Here is a 20,817-nt window from a genome sequence, read left to right as displayed (position 1 = left end):
CTTGTAGCTGCTTGCATTCATTAAAACATCAGATGGTAAATTCATAGGCAAACATGCACATCTCATTTGGTAAATAGATCTATAATATTTTTAATTCCTATTTGGATGGAGTGGGCTATATTTCCAATTATTACTGCACTAAATTTTTACTTAGATTGCTTTGTGGCAGAAAATCCTTTTTTGCTATCTTGATTATTCACATATATAGGTATTCTATCTGTGCAGAGCCACAACTGGAACACCCTATAGCTGAGCATAGTTTTGGTGGGAGTCTCTCACAGTGTTTGCTTCAGCATTTCTCCTGAGTTCCTTTCCATTCACTGTGTGAGGAGAACTTTATTTGTTGTCTTTGTGAACTATTCATGCTGAATAGCATTCATTCTCCTTGCTTCAATTTTCATCTTGTTGTCTTCTCAGTTTAATGTCCTGCTGGCTTGAAACACTTGGTTGCTGGGATGGAGTAGGGCTGGTTTTTTTGTGATCTCTAAGGTCCTGTTCAGATGCCATACCTCTTGCAGAAAGAATGGCCCATAACAGACGAGCCTTTGAGGCACCCTCATCACGTGCGAGGGCTTGCCTGGTGGGGGGAGCGCCCACACATCCGGCAGCCCTCGCATGTGATGAGGGCGCTGCAGCTGCAGCGCGTCCACCAGACGTGGCGCATACTGGTGACGTCGCAGCTGCGCCGCCTCCAAACGGGGTGTCGTAGTTGCGGCGTCGCTGACGCTTTAGGGCGTGGAAGTGTGCCCCAAAAAAGGAGCTGCTCCTTTTTTGCTCTGCAGGAGCGCCGTGCAATTTGGTTGCTGCGGCGCTCCTGCAGAGCAAAGAGAGGCGCTGGGGACCTGCCTCTTTCTGGCAGTTTGTACCCCACCACAGTTGCCTTTTCAGATGGATACTCTAGAGTTATTTTTTTTGTCTGGGATAGGGCCACATACTTTTCAGTTTGCACTAGGTTTTCTCTGGATGTTCTGTTTGTAGTTGTGTGCTTGCACAAGGAGTTCCTTGAGCATTCTGTACATTGAGATGGTTCTCTGACTTTACCAGGATATTCTCTGATCATAAAGTTTTTTTCTTACCTGGGTCATAGCCATATACTTTGCAGTTTGTACTAGGTTTCTCTGCTTGTTCTATCTGTAAATCCTTTCTTGAACAGCAGTTTCAACAGCTTTGCCTTAGGTCAGCAACTGTTGAAGAGGCATTGAACATAGCAGGAAAAGTTGCTGAAAATGGATGACTGCTGCTTTGGTCTATAAACACTCCTCCCTAGCAAAGGAATGGTAAAATTTCAATTCCTCCCCTGCCAACTGCACATGCAGGAATATCAATCTTGGTTCTGAATTCTGCCATATGATCTGTTACTCAGCCTTCTTTAGTTCCAATGTTGATTCATCCCATCCCGATGTCAGTTTTACTCTCAAGGCACTGTGCCCAAGCTACTGACTTATAGAATCATAGAATAATAAAGTTGGAAGAGACCACAAGGGCCATCCAGTCCAACCCCCTGCCATGTAGGAAATCACAATCAAAGCATCCCGACAGATGGCCATCCAGCCTTTGTTTAAAGACCTCTAAGGAAGGAGACTCCACTACACTCCGAGGAAATGTGTTCCATTGTCGAATAGCCCTTACTGTCAGGAAGTTCCTCCTAATGTTGAGATGGAATCTCTTTTTCTGTAGCTTGCATCCATTGCTCTGGGTCCTAGTCTCTGGAGCAGCAGAAAACAAGCTAGCTCCCTCCTCAATATGACATCCCTTCAAATATTTAAACAGGGCTATCATATCACCTCTTAAACTTTTCTTCTCCAGGCTAAATATCCTCACTGCCTCTTGTAGGCATATTTCATGCCATTTCCACATGTGGCTCATCCTCACCAATAATACCTGGATCTTGACCATTGTACATTTTGAGTCCACCATAGAGTTTGACTCATTATCATCTTTGTTCCATCTTTCTATTAAAATAGATCTTGAAGAAATAAATTACTGTTCTTTTGCTAAAGAGTGTCATAGAAAATGTTCCCCTTCATCATATACATACTGGCTTCTAGTATTTCATAGTCCCAGAGTGGCATGATGGACTCAGCCCTATTTTGGATCTCACAGATATTAACAGACAAGCCCAAGATGATATTAACAGACAAGCCCATGGTTGCTTGTGCCTGTACACATCAGTGGAATGGATTCATTGTGACTGACTTCAATGCCATCTACTTTCATACTGCTATTTGGCAAAGTGTTAGTTCTGCTAGAGTACTAACAATTTCTTATAGAAGCCTTATGGAAGGCAATTTCACTTTTAAGATCTCTGTAGAGCTGACATGTATTTCAATCTTTCTTGTTCGTCTCCCTTTACCATCTTGACAACAGAGCCAAATGTGATTCTTTGTTCTGCTATGCAGTTCTTTTCCTCTGTTCTGGTTGATGCCAAGCTTGTCTCCACTAAGATAGCTCATTAGCTGCCTGTATGTGAGAATCCAGAGACCGAAAAGTAGAATAGATTTCTTACTTTTAACTGCGATTCTTTGAATGGCCATATATGAATTCACACTGCCTGCCTTACTCTCCGTTTTCTGTGTCCATCTGAATTTCTAGCATTACATGATAGACAGGAAAGAATTAGGCTGAGGAGAAAGTGCTGAAGCATACATAAATATGTACTGTGGAATGACAGCAGGGTTGCCACCAAAATTACTCAGCTCTAGAATGCCCTAATTGTGGCTTTACACAAGATCCATGTGAGTTCTCAGATGACCACTTGAAGAATAATCTATGAATAAGCCACATGGTATTCTTTGGAGAAAATATGTATGAGACATTCATATTCCACTTTTTCTCCATTGAGTTCAAGAAAAACACATGATTTTTCTTTTCTCCACTTTATGCTCACAACAGCTCTAGAGGGTAGATCAAGCTATGAGAAAGGCCACCCAGTGAGTTTCATGGCTCTGAGGAGAGTTAAGCTTGAATTTCTCAAATTCCAGTCCTGTAATCAAAGTGTGTGTGTGTGTATATATATATATATATATATATATATATATATAATGTACATTTTCAAAATCAATAATGTAATTGATTGCTTCCTAACTGTGATGCTTTAAGAAGTCACCTGTGTACTCTTCCAGCCTCCCCTCTTCCCCATATTCCATGTCCTCATGGATTTCCTGTCTATATAGTGTACTGAAAAAGTTTAGCTTTTCATTACCATCTGTCATATGGTTTAGTATATATGGTTTGTGATAGTTCCTTCTTTTTCTTGCAATTTTCCAGGGTAACTGAAGTTAAACAGACCTTAATACTTTCATACACATGCATCTCAGTAAATATTGACTTCAACTTTGTGAAAGCTCAAAGTTGTGTTTACAAAATTAATTTTTTATGACTCAGAAAGCTTGAATAGATGTGTATTTGAGAAAAAAGTGTTTTGTAAAGTATTGTGAGTTCAATACCAGCAAAAGGGCTCAAGCTTGACTCAGGCTTCCATCCTTCTGAGGTCACTAAAATGAGTACCCAGATTGTTGGGGGCAGTTAGCTTACACTTTGTAAACTGCTTAGGGAGTGCTTAAGTGCACTGAGAAGCGGTATAGAAATGTACTTGCTATTGCTATGTATTCACCTATATGTATGCTGCCTTTCTTCCAGGGCTGGACCCAAGGAGGCTGGCTCCCAGAGTCAATTAAGCCTTCACAACATATTTTGAGAAAAACATATAAAAATAACATAAAACGATGTAAAAGACACTGTGTTTGTGTGTGTGTATGCCTTCAAGTCACCTGTCGACTTAAAGCGACCCTATGAATTGCATAGGGTTTTCTTAGGCAAGGAATACTCAGAGGTGATTTTCCCAGTTCCTTCCTCTGAAACACAGTCTACTGCATTTGGTATTCATTGGCGGTTTCCCATCTAAGTACTTACCAGGGCTGACACTACTTAGCTTCCAAGATCAGACAGGATGTGATGCTCTTAAGGTATTTAGGCTACTTTAAAAGACATACAAAAGTTTTAAAAGATAACTAAAACATCACAATAAAAAGTTGCCCTGCTTACAAATTAAAAGCCTGCTTAAACAAAAAGTTCTTTGCTTGCTGGCAGAGGGAAAGCAGAGAGGGGAAAATGTTGTCATATTGTTAAGGTTTGTTTGTTTGTTTGTTTTTATCTTTACGTTACATGGATTGCAAGTGTTTCTATAGCTTTTTAGTTGTAAAAAAAGTTGGTTTTAGTAATATGGATCCTTTATTATTCTGGAAATGAAGTAGAGGTAGGGGAAAACTGCTAATGTCCAAATCCCCTTAGCCTAATTCATTGCACTTGAACTATTCTTGAGTAAGTAGTTGGAGTTTCATGATTTAACCTTTGAATTCTCTCACTCTGAGGAACTAAAAAGGCAAGAAGTAAAATTTCAAAAATACCAGAGAACTAGGATTCGAGTAAAGAATGAACTAAGTAATACAACATTTGCATCAGCGTGACTCATTTAATTAACAAACAACTTAGTAAGTTGATTCTAGAGGGATGCTGGCGCTGGAACTCCAAGTTAAGCTGCTGACTTTTGTTAAAAATAAATTTAATTAAGCTGCTCTCTTTGTTGGCAAATGTTCAGTTTGATTCATTTTAATTGTATTTAGTTATTTAGTTCCTATCATTGCCTGGACCCAAGATGGTTCATATATAGATCATAGTAAATATGCTCAGGCTTATAGCCCTTGACTGAATATTTCAGTGACATTTTACTCTAAATAATTGATTCAAAAATTTCTTTTGGCAGGGCCAGCAATTCCCTGCTATACTCACAGACTCAAGTCTCTCTGGACAGAACAGTTCCAGCTCACAGCAAGTTATACTAGTGAGTCATACTCCACATTCAATAAGTGCAAACCAGGATGATTTAACATATCAGGTAAATGGCTTTTATAAACCTACTTTGCATTAAGGCACAACGTATGTCTGTAATATAGAGGAAACGGAAGTCATTAATATATCTTAGTTAACTTTACCCTTTTAGGAGAAATTTGAGGCAGTGCTGTAGAGGAGAAATACTATTTTCCCCCAACATTATTTCATTCATGTTTTTGTGTGTATTAATGAGACTGACAATACATATACTCAGAGTGACCAGATGTAATAACCAGAAAGGAGGACAAAACACCACAAAAGGAGGACAAAGCACTGCAAAATGTAGGACATTACAAAATAAAAGGCAAGCTGCCTTTCCTGAGTTACTCCCTGACAGAAGGGGGGGCTGGGATAAAATCTCTCTTTTTTACTGCATTCATAGTTTTACAATTAGATCTTTTCTCCCTACATCCTTAGTCACTTCTGCTTCTTTAAACAACAACAGCTTTGCATTGTTTGTTAACTTGTGAGTCTTGTTAAGAAGGTTGATTTTAAGAACTTTCTTGTTAAAGTTCTTGTTCATTGCAATTTGCCCTGCATTACCTCTTTTTGACATAGTTTTCCAGATGTACTGCCTGAAACAGTGGGCCAAAGGTGCTTGTGCATGTACGCAATAAAAAGTGGAACAAACATTTTCTTCTATTTCTTAGCTGCTTCCTTGATTTCTTTCAGTTATTCTGTTGCACCTCTTCACATCAAATAACCCAAACTGTCTCTGTAACTGGTTTCCTGCTTTTTTCATAGAAATTTTCTTTGTTGTTAGGTTTTTTGTGCTGTTGCTTATATAAAGTCTTAATTTGTTTATTAGTCTCCATAGCTTCTTACCCCTGTGATAGGGTACATATTAGTAAACATTTAACCATTTCTAAAATCTTTATATTTCTGTTTCCTTGAAAATATTATTCTTGATGATTTACTCTACTCTTTCTTTACTTTTAACTTGTAGCAATTTCCATCTGACCACATAAACAGCTGGACTGCCTCAGTTTCATATGCTGCTTTAAATGTTTATCAGTTAAGCCTGTTCCTGAGTTTCATTTTCCCTTGAAGATCTTACTGTAATTTATTCAGATCTTCACCTTTGCCCTTTTGCTTGGCATTTCTTTTTCCCTGCATCCACAGTAACAAATCAATCATTATATACAAATGGTCTTACCTGATGATTTTTTTTAATTTGGGGGTGGTGGTTAATGTCTCTTTCAATCTAGATTTACTTCAGTCAACCAACATATTATATGTAGCTTTTAAAAAATATTTACTATTCCAAGAACAGTGCAATAATAAATAGATATATAAATAATAAATTTATATAAATATATGTGCATATATAAATCACACACACATATATATATTGTATATATAAAAATCATACTTCACTATGGTTAAATATGTCAGTGTGGCTTTGGAAATAATGCTCTAGTGAAAAACTGTTACTGAGTTTAAGGGTTTAAGCCTGGAGCTTTTAGCTACAGTGCTTGAATTGCCTCTGGTCTTTGCTCACAGAGTGGGAGTACTCAGAAAGATGGATTGATGGAGACATAAGTCTTAGGAAAATTATCAGGTAAGAACATTTCTGTATTCAAAGGTTTGCTTACATCTGGAAAGCATTTGTCTTTTTTAACCTTCATCTATCTATCTATCTTCACATTTTGTCATTTGGACACAGTATGTTTGAGTGATTCTTGGAGAGTGGCAGGAGAGTGTTCTATTCTCCCACATGGACCAGAAAGCAGGCCTGAATGTAAATTAGCCTGGAAGATTTAATACCCCAGCTTCCAGATGGTTTATGTCTTGAGAGCATATAGGTAGACTGATGCTGACCTATGATTTTATACAAAATCTTGCCACATTATTAGCAGCTCCGCTTAGGTTGATCTCTCATACTTCTTTTTCTTTCAAATTAGCTACACAAAATAAGAAGATATTAATCATAGAGCAGTAGGAAATTTTTATATCCAGAAAAGATTATCCTGAATAACACAGAGAAAGAATTGACAACCTTTTGTAAATTTTCTGGATATGATGATTTCAGGAATAAAAACCAGTAAGAATTATATGTATAATTTACTCAAAGATAGTCATGGCATGCACCCCTATTACACAGTTATAGCACTTTTGCCCTGATTCCAGCTTATGAAAATCTTAGATTTATGTAGTACTCCAGAAAATTTATAGTTCAATGGAAGGCATTAAAACCTTCTAGCAGAGAATTCTAAGTACCTCACCAAACTATAAATGTTAAGATTCTGTAGACTGGAACAATGACAGTTAAAGTACTATTAAACCACTATAGTCTTGCAATATAAGTTCACCCATGCTGGAGCAGTAGAATTATTTCTGTAATTTGCTTGGAGTGAGTGGTTCGTGTCAGCTGGGGCTTACTTCACAAACTCATGTTCCTATCCAGAGCTATAGCCCTCCAGAGATATGGAATCGGCTGCCAGGAAATAGCAGCTTAGCAATTAAAATTTTTGTGAAAAATGCTATATAATTTCTAAGTGACTGTATTCAGTTATAAATACAAATGACCCTGAGTGCTTTGGCTTGTACACATGGGCTTCCCTTTCCGCTTCCTCTACATTTTGAAAAGCTTCCATTTTTTATTTTATTTCAAACTATAGTTTGCTCAGTTTGGATACATGCAAACTACACTATGCTATAAACCATAAGCGGAGGCTTCTAATCTTCTCTCACTAAAATGAGGGAGTTGGAAGTGTGGAAGTCCTGCTCGGGCATGAAACTCACTGGTTGACCCTGGGCAAGCCACACTCGCTCAGCCTCAGATGTTGGCAATGGCAAACCACTTCTGAAGAAATCTTGCCAAGAAAACCCTGTGATAGGTTCGCTTTAGGGTTGCTGTAAGTTGGAAACAACTTGACACACAACAACAAGCTGAAAGCTTCTACTGTGCCTGTATGCTCATAAATGCACATCCAGTTTGCTGTTATCTTTGACTTCATTCAGAAATAAAAGTGATTCAGATAGATTCAGTAACCTTTTCAACATCATTGGTACATACTGGGTTATCTTTAAAGATGAAAAACAAGGTTGTGAGGATAGTAAGTTCTCTAAAGTTCTAGGCCTCAGTCTAGGTTTAAAGTGCATACTTCCAAAACCACAGTAACCTTATTCCTAACCCTTACACCGTGACACTCAAACACATGGATGAAAAAAGAGAAGAAAAGGAATAGAAACTGGTAGTAGAGAAAAGAAATTTGATCCATTTTCCTTTTATTCTATCAAGGCTAAATCCAATGCATTTACTGTATATACTCGTCTAAAAATTTATACCCCAAAATTGACCTCAAAATCCTAAGTCGACTTATTTACAGGTCAATATGGAAATGTAATAGCATCTTCCAGATTTTTCCATGCAGTTTCTTTCTGTCCTGAACCAAGCAGATACAGTACTTGGTGATTGATGTTTGTTTAACAGTCCCTCTCTCACCTGCACGCTTCACTGTCTCAGGAGTAAAGGCTGAAACACTGAAGCCTCATATTGCTTGCTGCTTCCCTCTTTCCCCTCGCATACACACACTGAAAGAGCCATCATGTTTTACACTCAACCTATCCATGGGTCATGTCAAAATCCATAATTTTGGCCCCCAAACTTGCCCTCGACTTATACATGAGGTCAACTTATACTTGAGCATATAGAGTACATAGATAATGTGATGTGCAAACCGTAAATAGACAAGGAGATGCAATGCTATGGTTTTTCCTCTCTGAGACTGTGGGATAATAGAATGAATGGAAAATACAAACAAGAACAGAAAGAAAACAAAAACACAAAGCTGTATAACCAGGGAAACAACTGACCGGGCAGAATATGAATTAAGTAGAAAAATGTTTACACTAATATGATCAGGTATGGGCAGGCAATAGAAAATACATAGATAGCATGTCAGTTGGTTCTTCTCTATGTCCTCAGAATAATAAGTAAATGATATGGATTTACTGTTTGGAGAATAGCTGAAGAAACTTTTATCAGTTCAGTGTGAAGTTGAAGGCTTTCATGGCCAGCATCCATAGTTTTTGTGGGTTTTTCAGGCTATGTAGCCATGTTCTAGAAAAGTTTATTCCTGATGTTTCACCAGCATCTGTGGCTGGCATCTTCAGAGAATGCTGGCATGGAAATGATTGGTGTGTGTGTGTGCGTGTGTGTGTGCGTGCACACACACACACATACACACACACACTGTGTGACTCTCAGTTGGGAGGAGTGATTTACATTTCTCAGTTCTTTTGCTTACAAAGATAATGGACAATAACTAAAGTACAATGGGCACATGATATCTGCTGGAATTTAGTTTTCAGGACTCCTTGTGGAAACCAAAATCCGTGGATGCTGAAGTGCTATAAAATACAACGGCATAGTAAAATACTGTCCCTTATATGAAATGGCAAAATCAAGGTTTTTCTTTTGGAATTTATGTTTTTTGAATATTTTCAAGCTGTGGATAGTTGAATCTGTGGATATGGAGGGTTGGCTATAATTCCAGTGGTTATCTATCAGTATAGAAAACATCCAGATTTATGGATTTTATTATATTCTACTAATTATGGTGGCATCCTAGCCTGTGGTGCCCCATGGACTTGTCATTCATACATTCTAGAGGTAATTCAGCTAACTGTGCAAAAGCTAAAATATGTCTGCTTGCTACACTATACTGTGCAAACCCTAGCATGACTCCACTAGAAAGAGTTTACACAATCCCACAAGAAACGCTGCTTGGCTGGTTGAGTAGTTATGTCATTGAATTAGGGAGTTTTTTTTACCTCTGTTATTTCCAAGTGTTGACTAGGCTTCCATTTGAAATATCATTGTGATTCAGAGTCCCAGTGATTCTTAGCTTGATTCATTTGTGGAAATATAAAACTCTTAGCGGCCATAATTTCAGCCAAATAAGTTGATTGAAGCTCATGTTGGTGGCACTCAATTGGTTGCAAGTTTTGCATCTATCAGTGGGGATATGACAATTCTAGAAGGTAACATATTTTCCAATGGAACCGAAAAGCCCGTGTTGTAATTCTTCTTTCCAGAGGTTTTTTGACTCCGAAAAGAACATTAGGAAAGAAGAAAAGTTTGTTTGTCTCCTTCAAAGGTAGATCTTGGCAAAATTGTAAATATAATTCTTTATCGGTGGTTACACTCATGTGTACCACAAACAAACAGGGCCAAGTTGTCTCACATTTTAGCACATTTTATAGACAGGTGGCTACTTAGAGCAGTGGTTCTCAACCTTCCTAATGCCGCAACCCTTTAATATAGTTCCTCAAGTTTTGGTGACCCCCAGCCATAAAATTATTTTCATTGCTATATGCAAATATGGATTTTTGGATGGTCTTAGGCAACCCCTGTGAAATGGTCGTTCGACCCCCAAAAGGGTTCCGACCCATAGGTTGGGAACCACTGACTAAGAGAATGTTGTGTGAACTGGCATCATAGCCATATACAAGGTGGTACTGCATTTGTTTGAATGTGATGCCTGCCTTCATAAGGAAGTTACTTAGTATGCTCCCAGTGAACAAGCTGACATTGCAGAGTTCTCAAAAACGTATGCTGCTGCAGTAGTACATCCTGATTAAATGAATCCATTCTTGCCATTGGCAGAGGAAGAAGGAATGTCTTAGTGATAGATTTCCCTTCCAGTAAGTGTTAGAACAGTATTCTGGCCTTTGCTTACTATTAACACTGACACATCCAGATATGGGTGTTGTAGAATCCAGAAAAACCTATTTTTGTGTTTTTTGTTTTCTCCCTCCTCTTATTATTCCTTAGTTTCTCTATTTAGTTGCAATTTTAAACTGTTTTTAAATTTACATGTCTCTCTGGGAAGAGGGTGAAATATTTCCTGTAATAACTGACAAACTGGGCCTGCTTTGTTGGTCCATGTGGGAGAGGCATTCCCAAAATTAGAATAACTTCCTGCCACTCACAGTCACAGAAATTCACAAACAAATTTCTTAGCTCTAAACATGAGTAAAAATATATTGTGCTTCTTTAACCTCTTACCATTTCTCTAATCAGATAAAGTGGTTTTTAAATTAAAGGACTTAATGGAAGCAGATGTTTAAAAAGATTACACTGCCTCATAATAACAGGTGTTAAAAAGTCCAGAGTAGCTTAAAATAAGTTCCTTTATATTACTGAAGTGCTTGACTAAATGTTGCATGGCATATCTCAGTCGGTACCCATGTTCAGTAATTATACATTCTTCCAAGCATGATTACTTCATACCAAGTATTTTAACAGTTATATAATTTCAAGGGCTTTGTGTGGGTTTACTTCCCATAATTATTTGTGTGTATATTTTTTTCCATAACTGTTGCAGGTGAGTGAAGTTTCTCCAAATCTTTCTAAAGGCATCCAAGCTGAAAAGGAGACCCGTGTGCATCAGTGTTTTGAATGTAGTCAGACATTTTCTTCAGCTGCAATGCTAATGCAACACAGCAAAGAAGTTCATGGAAAGGAAAGAATCCATGTTTGTCATATTTGTAATAAAGCATTCAAGAGAGCAACGCATCTTAAGGTATGAGATATAATTAACACACAATTCTAATGAACATTTGTCTGAATTCCTTGAAAAGGAATTGTGAAGATCTGTTTCATCAGAATGGATATTGTTTGCTGAAAATAAATCTTGCTCCTATTGTTTATTTTTAATACATTTAAAAAAATTATACTCACCTGGATTTCCCCTAGATATTCCAAACTACTGCTCATATTTAATAGGTAGATGACCAAGCTGTTCCTTCTCTTGGAATACTCTTCCAAGGAGGCAGGAAGTACTGGTTCTCAGTTGGCCCTTAAGCTGTGCATGCCAGAGGATGCCTATAACCATCTTTCTTAGGAATACTTTTACTGCTTAACCATTTCAGTACTGCTTGCTTTGCTTGTTCTGTGATGTTCTTCTATGTTCTATTGAGAGAATTCCCTTAGTTTTAATCCTGTAAGTATGAAAAGAAGAATAAACTTTCAGACTGATTCATAGACTTGGTTCAGATGTAAAGGAAAACCTGGACTTTTGGCATATCTCCATCGCAAGTACAGGTCTGTGATTGCACTGAGTCTTTTTGAGCCTTTAGAGTCTTTTTGGCAGTGACTTCATCTACACACTTACATGGATTTCTCCTAAGTCCCTTGGGAGCACCACTCTTGAGTTTCCTGAGATATTAGTCTCCTTTCTCTGCTTACTCCCCCTTTTCCTCTCCATCTATGATCTTCTAGTCTTCTAAAAGCATGGGAGGTGCTTTCCTTTTCACCTCTACAGCTGTTAGTTAATACACTTTTACAAAATTGGAAGTTTTTGATGATGTGGGTCTGTCCAAAAACAGATGGCATATTGAACAGTCACCATAAATTGTTTAACACAGCTAAGTGGATCAAATTAACTGTTGAAATGACTACTCTTCAATCACAAACTTTGTTTGAGGGAGAGAAGAGCAGATCATCTTTTAGACTTAATCTTCTCCCCTCACCACTATTCCTTTTCCCTATGTGTCATATCTTATTTATATAGTAAGCCTGAGGGAAAGGGATTGTCAAATTGCTGATTTGTAAAATACTTTTGGAACCTTTTGGCTGAAAGGCGGGGTTCATAAATAAAACAAATATTAAGGTTCTTATCTTCATATTAGTACTCCCATACATACCAGGTCTCTTCTGCTCCAAAGTTCTGGAAGTCTTCTCCAAATAAATCTTTTACATCCTTATTTTTTCAGAAGAATTTTTTTTTAATGGCAGTAATTGGGATAAAAGTAGTACTTTTGACTGCTACTTCTTTCACCATAACATTTTATACGTCACCATCTTAAGAAACACTAGACACATACTGAGCATTCCCTTTTAAACTGACTGCATTGCTGCCCAGCACTTCGTAGACTGTCATTTCAATCTCTGAAAAGGCAACCTCCATTATCACAAAGGTTTGGCAAGTGGGTAGTAAAAATAATCTCCCCAGTTTATTTTCCCTGAAATCTCTATCCAAGAACTGCAGCCATTTCAACAGCATTTGTGAAAAGCTTAATTCTTTCACAACTTCTTAGGGCTGGTATCTGTTTTTTCAGCACTAGTTTGCTTGATGCTTGTGACAGAGTTGATGTGGCTTTTGAGAGAGCTGTTTTAACTTCAACTTTATCATAAATGTAGCATCCTATCTGCCTTCTTAGGTAAGCTCTGTGTGATACACAGAGACCATGACAATGTAGAACACCTCTAACTATGTAGAGAAATCTTGTAGCACTTTTGAGACTAACTGAAAGAAAGAGGTTGGCAGCATGAGCTTTCATAAACTAAAATCTATTTCCTCAGATGCATTTGGTGGAGGAAGTAGATGCTAGTCCATGATAGTTCATGCTGCAAACTTCTTTCTTTCAGTTAGTCTCAAAGGTGCTACAAGATCTCTCTACATACTGATTCTACAGACTAACACAACTGTAGTGTTAAATCCTACTTCTAACCGTGGATATTTGTGTGTCCATCTGTGCATTCACACACCTGTTCTTCCTTCTTTCAGAAGTGCATTAGTAGGCTTTGTCTACCATTGTGTCAAGTTCATCTAGATTCTAAAAGTTTCTGAAGCCATGTTCTGCACAAGTGTAGATCCAGATACATGAATTTAAAAGGTGACCACTTGAAGAACCACGGTTACAGATCAGCAACCGGTTCATCTGAACCAAGCAATAGTGGCTACCTCCAAATTGTCTGGGACTATTTATTTACTTATTTATTTAATGTGAAGTCGAAGGCTTTCATGGCCTGCATCCATGGTTTTTTGTGGATTTGTTGGGCTATGTGGCCATGTCCTAGAAAATTTTCTTCCTGACGTTTCACCAGCATCTGTGGCTGGCATCTTCAGAGAATGCTTTGCCTGGAAAAAGTGGGTCTATATATACTGTGTGAGCCTGGGAATGCAGGAGTGTATTTGTATGTGTATCACTCCTGCATTCCCAGGCTCACACAGTATATATAGACCCACTTTTTCCAGGCAAAGCATTCTCTGAAGATGCCAGCCAGAGATGCTGGTGAAACATCAGGAAGAAAGTTTTCTAGAACATGGCCACATAGCCCGAAAAACCCACAAAAAACTATTTATTTAATTTTTATTCCACCTTTTCCCCAGGATTCAAAGAGAACAATCAAACATTGTTTGTTCCCAAGAAGTTCTGGAATTCTATCTGCTGTGATGCTTTTCTTTTCAATGTCCATTCTGCTAAAAAGGGGAACTTGTTTAGGAAACATTTTTCTGAATGTTTTCTGAACGTTTTATTATTGTGAATGTACAAAAGGAGCTTGCTTTTCTTAAGGACTATTTACTGCTAGCCTCATACCATATAGATTTTACAAAAATATTTGTGTTCCTTTACCAGTAATTAGTTTTCACCTTGAAATATGTATCATGTATAAGCTCAAGTGTGCAAACTGTCTGTTATGTGTTTTACTTAGGAGCATATGCAGACACATAAGGCTGGACCATCAGTAAGTTCCCAAAAGCCAAGAGTATTTAAATGTGATACTTGTGAAAAAGCTTTTGCTAAGCCAAGTCAATTGGAAAGACACAGCCGCATTCATACAGGTAAGAAATTAGCAGTAAAAGTGGGTAGCCATAATTCAAATTGTAAAGTAAATCATGTAGGACTGGGGTAAATTGGAGAGATTGACTTCTTACATGAATCAGATTGTGCTAGTTTTAAGGTAGAATGTAACACCCACCAGTCATTGCTTGATTCCTTAAACATTTTTGCTGCTCAGTTTCTATGTTTGAAAGACTTGCCTAATCCTCAGTGTGTTCCATTGGATCAAATTTATTTCTTCGAATTAAAATGTACAGCTGTAATCAGGTTGTTTTGGACTACACAAATGCAAATGTCATATTCCAATGAAACATATAAATATTCTTAACAGTTTTGAAGCTCCCTATAAGTTAATGACAAGTAAATGTTATATATGAAATAAAACCTAAACAGGTACTATCCAGTCAAGAAAATAAATAACCAGTACCTTTCGTTTAAGGATGGAAAGAATATTTGGAAAGATTTGGAAAATGGTTAAAAAATATGTTGGTGAGAAAAATCACAGCCTGAAGAGAATCTTTGTAGTTCAGGATTTACTCTGCACAAAATTCACATTTGGTTGTTTTGTGTAGAATAAAGCTCTTTCTGCACAGGAAATAGTGTTGCTTGCATAGAAAATTATATTTTGACACAGAAATATTAATGCCTGTGCATAATATGCTGTTTTCTGTGTAGAAAATGCTGTATTGGGATTTTTTCTATGTATATTTGCACAGAAAACAGCACTTTCTGCATATGAATTGATATTTCTGTGTTGAAATATTATTTCCATAAGGGGAGCTGTTTTCTGCACAAAACAACCGCACACAAATTTTGCACCTAAGTCCTGAATTATGACTAGCCTTAGAAAATTGTATGATTTTAGTAGACTATTTTGCAGCAGGACGAAAATTGCTGATATCCCTTGTTGCTACCAGCAAGAAGAAACTCAGAGGTTGTTTGGGCTGGCTTGGAGGCAGAGTTGGGGCGTAGCATCCCCATGATGCATGCCCAAGCTCTGCCCCAGGGCAGCGTGACACCGTGCGCTGCACTGCACAGCATGCAGTGTCATGGTGCTCCAGCGCTATGTACATACAACACAGCCCCAGAAGGTGCATCGCCAAGCCGTGGCAATGCAGCTATTGTGCCCTTTGCAGGCTGCCAAAAGAAGTCGCTTTTTACAACTCCTTTTTGTACCCTGCAAAGGCCAGATCGGGGTAACGGTACACTTTTGCAGTAACCCTGATCTGGCTGAAACAAGAGTGGCTGCATGCTGCCCCTTCGATGCTGTCTGTACAGCCCCATCCCTACTTTTTTTTCATTTGTCACAGTGGTCTGACAAAGCTATGCTTTTCAGTCTGTGCGTCATTAGATTTTCAGAGAGTCTGTGGCCCAGAAAAAGGTTAAGATCCACTGTCATACTGTTTGCTAGATGATATCGCAGCAGTCAACTGTTTGTGTGCTACAGGTGAACGACCATTCCAATGTACACTGTGTGAAAAAGCCTTTAACCAGAAGAGTGCACTACAAGTTCATATGAAAAAACACACAGGAGAAAGACCATACAAGTGTGATTATTGTGCAATGGGATTCACCCAAAAAAGCAACATGAAGCTTCATATGAAGCGAACCCACGGCTATTCCGGTATGTAATGTTACCTATGTAAAAGTTTAGTATTTATTTTGTTATTTTAAATCTTCTCAAGCTGTCTGGCTAATTTAATTCAAAAACGTTTAAAGTGGTATATAGAGCACTGTAGAGTTGAATCCAGCCCTTTAGTTTAGAGCACTGTATTCCTAAATCTCATTGCTTCCAATACTCTTGTACATTATTTTGAATTGTACTTGTTTTTATACTTTTTTGTTTTTGTTTCCAGCCCCACTGTTACTATCTAAGATTCAATTAAAATTGTTATTTAGTTACAGTGAAGGCTATTATTTAGATACAGTGAAGGTTAGGAACACTTCTGGTAGCAATTATCACAGTTTATATCAGAGTTTCCCAACCTGGGGTCGTGACCCCTTTGGGAGTTGCTTGACCCTTTCTTGGGGGTTGCCAGGTTAGGATTCACCCCTGCCTCCCCCTCCTCCCCTTTTCCCTGCGGGTGCCAGTGCTAGCGCCGGCACCCGCGGGTAGAAGGGGACAAGGATGGGGCTGCAAGCCCCAGCGGCCTTTGCGGCCAGAAGCCCCGCCCCTTCTTTGCCAGTGGCCTCCCTGATTGGTTGGGAGGCCAGGTAGGGGCAGCACTTCTGGCCGCAAAGGCCACTGGGGCTTATAGATGGTTGAAAGTCCCGCCCCTACCTGGCCTCCCAACCAATGAGAGAGGTCGCAGGCAGGACTTTTGCTCGCAATGGGGGTCGTGGCCCAACAAAGGTTGGGAACCGCTGGTTTATATGGTAAGGATATTTAAAGTCATTATAGCAGTTGGTGGCTTGAAGTAGTCAATCATTAAATTTGTCCTGTTTTGTGTTTCAAAATATGGTAACCCTGAGCAAACATGCAGTGAGGTAAACATGCAAAGACGCAAAGAGTAGTGAGGCACATGCAATGTTATTAATCCCAGCTAAACCATATAGCACTGAACCCAAGCCTGTTTTGGTGATATTTAGGGAGAGAATTATATTAACCTAATTAGGAATATCATAACATTTTACTTTTATGGGTTTTGATGGAGGAGGACATTTTCTGTTCTAGAATCCATGCTATAATTTAATGGAAACACTATCCATTTTTAGGAATATAGATGAATGTAAAAGGCTTCCTGTATCACTCATTGGTAATGAGAGAGCATTGTCTGTGACATTTTCTTCTATAGCAGTGCTTCCCAACCTTTTGTGTGCCCCAAACTCCCAGGAAATGTTTGATTAATATTTACACCTCTACAAAAGTAATATCACATTTGAAGAAGTCTAATTTCTATTTTTTAAACCACAAATTGAACCACATATAACACTGTGGGTGAACAGATTTAATTTTTAAAAAGAGTGTATAACATGCAAACTTAAATTGAGCAATTAGATTCTAATTTATTCAGAAAAACTTGAGTGATAACTTGTGACTTGTCACTCAAGGACACAAGCTACTCTTTGTCACACCCCCTGAAATTCCATCTCACACCTCCTGTGGGTGTGGGCACCTCAGCTTGGGAACCCCTGTTCTACAGCTGTGTCTGGTTGTAATGTTGCCCTTCTGATAGAAAACAAACCTGTATTTTACTTGGCAGGATATAGAAGTTGGAGTTAAATTGTAGTTAAATATTACATAGAGTGAAATTAGCTTCCTTATCCAGCAAAAAGGACTAAAGCATTTCTTACTGGACTTTTACATTTATCCTCTGTATATCCTCTGTATTTGCAACAGATCTTATGTTTTACCTCTTAGCGTTAATTCTCTTGCATATTATGGTAGGCACCATACAAGAATCCACCAGCCATGAAGGTCAGGAAGGTGAGGACATCAATCGTGCACTGAACTTGGAAGAGGTTGTTCAAGAATCTTCAAATGAATGGCAGAGTATAACCAATATTTTTTGATGACTACTAATATGAAAGCTTGATATGCTTTCAGGACTAGATTTTTTTCTACAAATATTCATCTGTGCATTTTTACTATTAAAATGTAACATTGAAAATAATAAGACAGTATAGCTTTTTAAATATCACAGAAACACCTTAAGAATGAATTATCTTTTGTAAGCCTGTACAATATTGGAGAAACACTAGATAAACCTTGCTATATTGTCTGTGATCAGTGATCTCAGGTACATTGAAATTGTTCATGTTTTGAATCCACCATAAGTGTATTCACTTAAAAACAAACAAACCAACAAACACTCCCATATACTTGAAGAGTGGTTAGAAGGTGGGCCACATGGAGGTTCTGCCAATCATGTCTTAATTGTTTGAATTATAGGCTCAACATTCAGTAGATGAATTGTAGAATTGAGGTTGCAATGCACATAGCAGGCAATATCCAACATGATCATAGCATTGCTGGAAGCTGCTTCTACCAGTGAAAGCAGAAAGAGGACAATCCTCCCTCATGCCCTGTAAACCTGCTCTGGCATTGGTTTTGGCATCGGAGAGGCACTATGTGCCTAGAATACTGCTGCCATTGCAGGCATCACACTAGATTTAGTCCCTATTTTGGTATTTTAGGCGTGGTACAGAGCACCAGGAAGAGGCGGCCAGGAGCCACGTCTCTTTGCTATGTCCCACGCTGCAGCAACCAAATTGCGCAGCACAGCTACGCAAAAAAGACCACTAAAAAGTGGCTTCTTTTTGTGCTGCTGCAAACAGCTGGTGGCGCACACGAGCACATCGCTGCTGCGCGGCTCCATCTGGAGGCCACACAGCAGTGACGTCATCGCTGTGCGCACCGTCTATTCAGCACCACGCAGCGAGGACACCCTCATCACGTGCGAGGGGCGAGTGGAGTGTGGGCAGGACACCCTTCGCATGTGACAAGGGCGTCTTTCAGGGCCCATCTGTACCGGGCTCAGATCATGAATGGGTGTTGCTGACATGTCAAACTGATGGGAAATATTCATTATACTGAGTGACTTTTACATATTATAATTGATCAACAATACATGCACAGTTTCAAATTCAGCAATAATTCTAAGAAGCTCATTTAACTGAATAGCAGATACATATACAGTTGTCTCTTGCTGTCTGCGGGGGATCCATTCCAGACCCCCCTGCGGATAGCAAAAAACACAGGACCTTAAATCCAGTTCTTTGCAATGGGTGCATTGAAAAAGCCATGGCTTGCTGTCCACGGAAGCTCAAACTGTGGATGGCAAGCCCGCAGTTGGTGCAGGTGCCCTGTATCTGTATAGGTCTTACATCTAAGAAACTTTAGCCAGATATCTGAGAACCATAAGCCATATTAAAAAAAAATTGTTAGGATTTTTAAAACTGTCAGACCAACTGAGCTGCACCACAAGTTGCATAACATAAGTTGGTCCTTAAAAACAAAAAAACAAATGAACAATTTCTTGCAGAAGGTCCCAAATTTATAAAACCCCATGTTTGATAACCATTCATCCTGAGAGCTTTTAATTTAAAAAAAAAACTACCTAGACTTTTCAGTATTATTCTGAAAGGTCCTATTTCCTCAGAAAATGCATATTCATATCAAAAAAGAAACCCACACTGGAATAAAGCATATGTTCTGTTTTAGACATTCCAAAGACAGAAGAAACTTGCTTAATTTTATTTTGATTTTAAAAATATCTTTATATGTTATATATATGTGTGTATGTATATATACAGATATTTAAGCCTCTGTGTGGCTGATGAGTATATTTTGTAAATAACAACCTGAGTTACAAGAAGTGTTCATAAAGTTTGCAACTTTGGATGAACACTTCAAATCAGTATTGATTCATTTTATTGTATGTAGACATGTTATGACTTTATGAAAATAATTGCTTTTTATTTCCCTCTGGTTCCAGAAATAAGCTATCTGTACATATAATTTATATTTTGTGTATTATAAAGCTAGTAATTTCTATTTCTTGAAGGAGAAAAAAAATCACTGCTTTTGATAGGACATCTCATAATTGTTTTGTTAACTATGGACATATGTATATAAGTAATATAGCTGTTGACTTGAAAATAATACTTTTGTTATGTGGAAATATTTAAGTCAGACATATGTTAAATAATATTAATTTTTTCCAAACTCGGTTTTGTGTCTGATACATTTTTTATTTTCTAAAGCAAAAGTTCTAAAGGAATTGGTTGATGAAGAAAAATCTTAATTGGTATGGCTGATGTAAAACAGTCGAGTACTCTGGGTTTGAATCTGCAGGTTTTGCAATCAGTGACATCCTAAGATATGTTATTTGTTCTAGTGGGGGTTTTTTTGTACCTCTGTTGCAACATTAGACAGACATCTGTCCTTCCACCCAACCTTATCTGATCATTTGCCTTACATAATAGACTTTAAGGTAAGATTTCTTAAATGGGTCTCTGTATAGTTTTCAGTTATGGTGTGTAGTCAGAATATTTTAAATTCATTTTTGACAAACATAATGCTGATTCAAAGACATAGCCATATTTGTCTGCAAAGGGATCTTGCAGCACCTTTGACACTAACTAAAAGAAGTTGGTAGCATGAACCTTTTGTAGACTTGATCCTTCTTCCTCAGATGCATTTTGGGCTATCCTGACTGTTTTTCAGTACAAGAAATTGGATCTTATTTATGAAGTGTAGTAATGTAAAATATGGAGTAAATGTTTATATTTGCAGCATCCTTCACTTTTTCAACAAAGACTTTGAACTGCAACTGTGTAGAAGCACAGCAGCTGGATTTAAACATTTGCAGTTTCTATTTGCCATGCCATGGTTTGGAATTTGTTCCA

The 20,817-nt window shown here is 38.1% G+C and overlaps 1 protein-coding gene across 6 annotated transcripts in view; it reads left to right on the top strand.

The window, feature by feature from the left end:
- Positions 1-20,134, top strand: part of LOC149317131 (zinc finger protein 236-like) — a 76,144-nt gene extending 56,010 nt beyond the window's left edge. For 3 of the 6 annotated variants that reach the window (XM_089516912.1, XM_089516913.1, XM_089516911.1), the window contains 5 exons: positions 4,763-4,894; positions 11,226-11,423; positions 14,339-14,468; positions 15,914-16,090; positions 17,855-20,134. In XM_089516912.1, the coding sequence (XP_089373038.1) occupies positions 4,763-4,894; positions 11,226-11,423; positions 14,339-14,468; positions 15,914-16,090; positions 17,855-17,979 (762 nt within the window). In that variant the 3' untranslated portion in view covers positions 17,980-20,134. Of the gene's footprint in view, positions 1-4,762; positions 4,895-6,393; positions 6,452-11,225; positions 11,424-14,338; positions 14,469-15,913; positions 16,091-17,854 lie in introns of those variants that run through there. The other 3 variants (XM_089516914.1, XM_089516915.1, XM_089516916.1) reach the window with 3 other exon arrangements.
- The last annotated feature ends 683 nt before the right edge of the window (positions 20,135-20,817 follow it).

Source organism: Sceloporus occidentalis, unplaced genomic scaffold (genome assembly GCF_023333645.1).
Source record: "Sceloporus occidentalis isolate IW3139 unplaced genomic scaffold, rSceOcc1.0.p SCAF_3, whole genome shotgun sequence".
NCBI classification, from domain to species: domain Eukaryota; kingdom Metazoa; phylum Chordata; class Lepidosauria; order Squamata; family Phrynosomatidae; genus Sceloporus; species Sceloporus occidentalis.
Note: the sequence above shows the minus strand (reverse complement) of the source record. Positions and strands in the feature narration are given on the sequence as shown.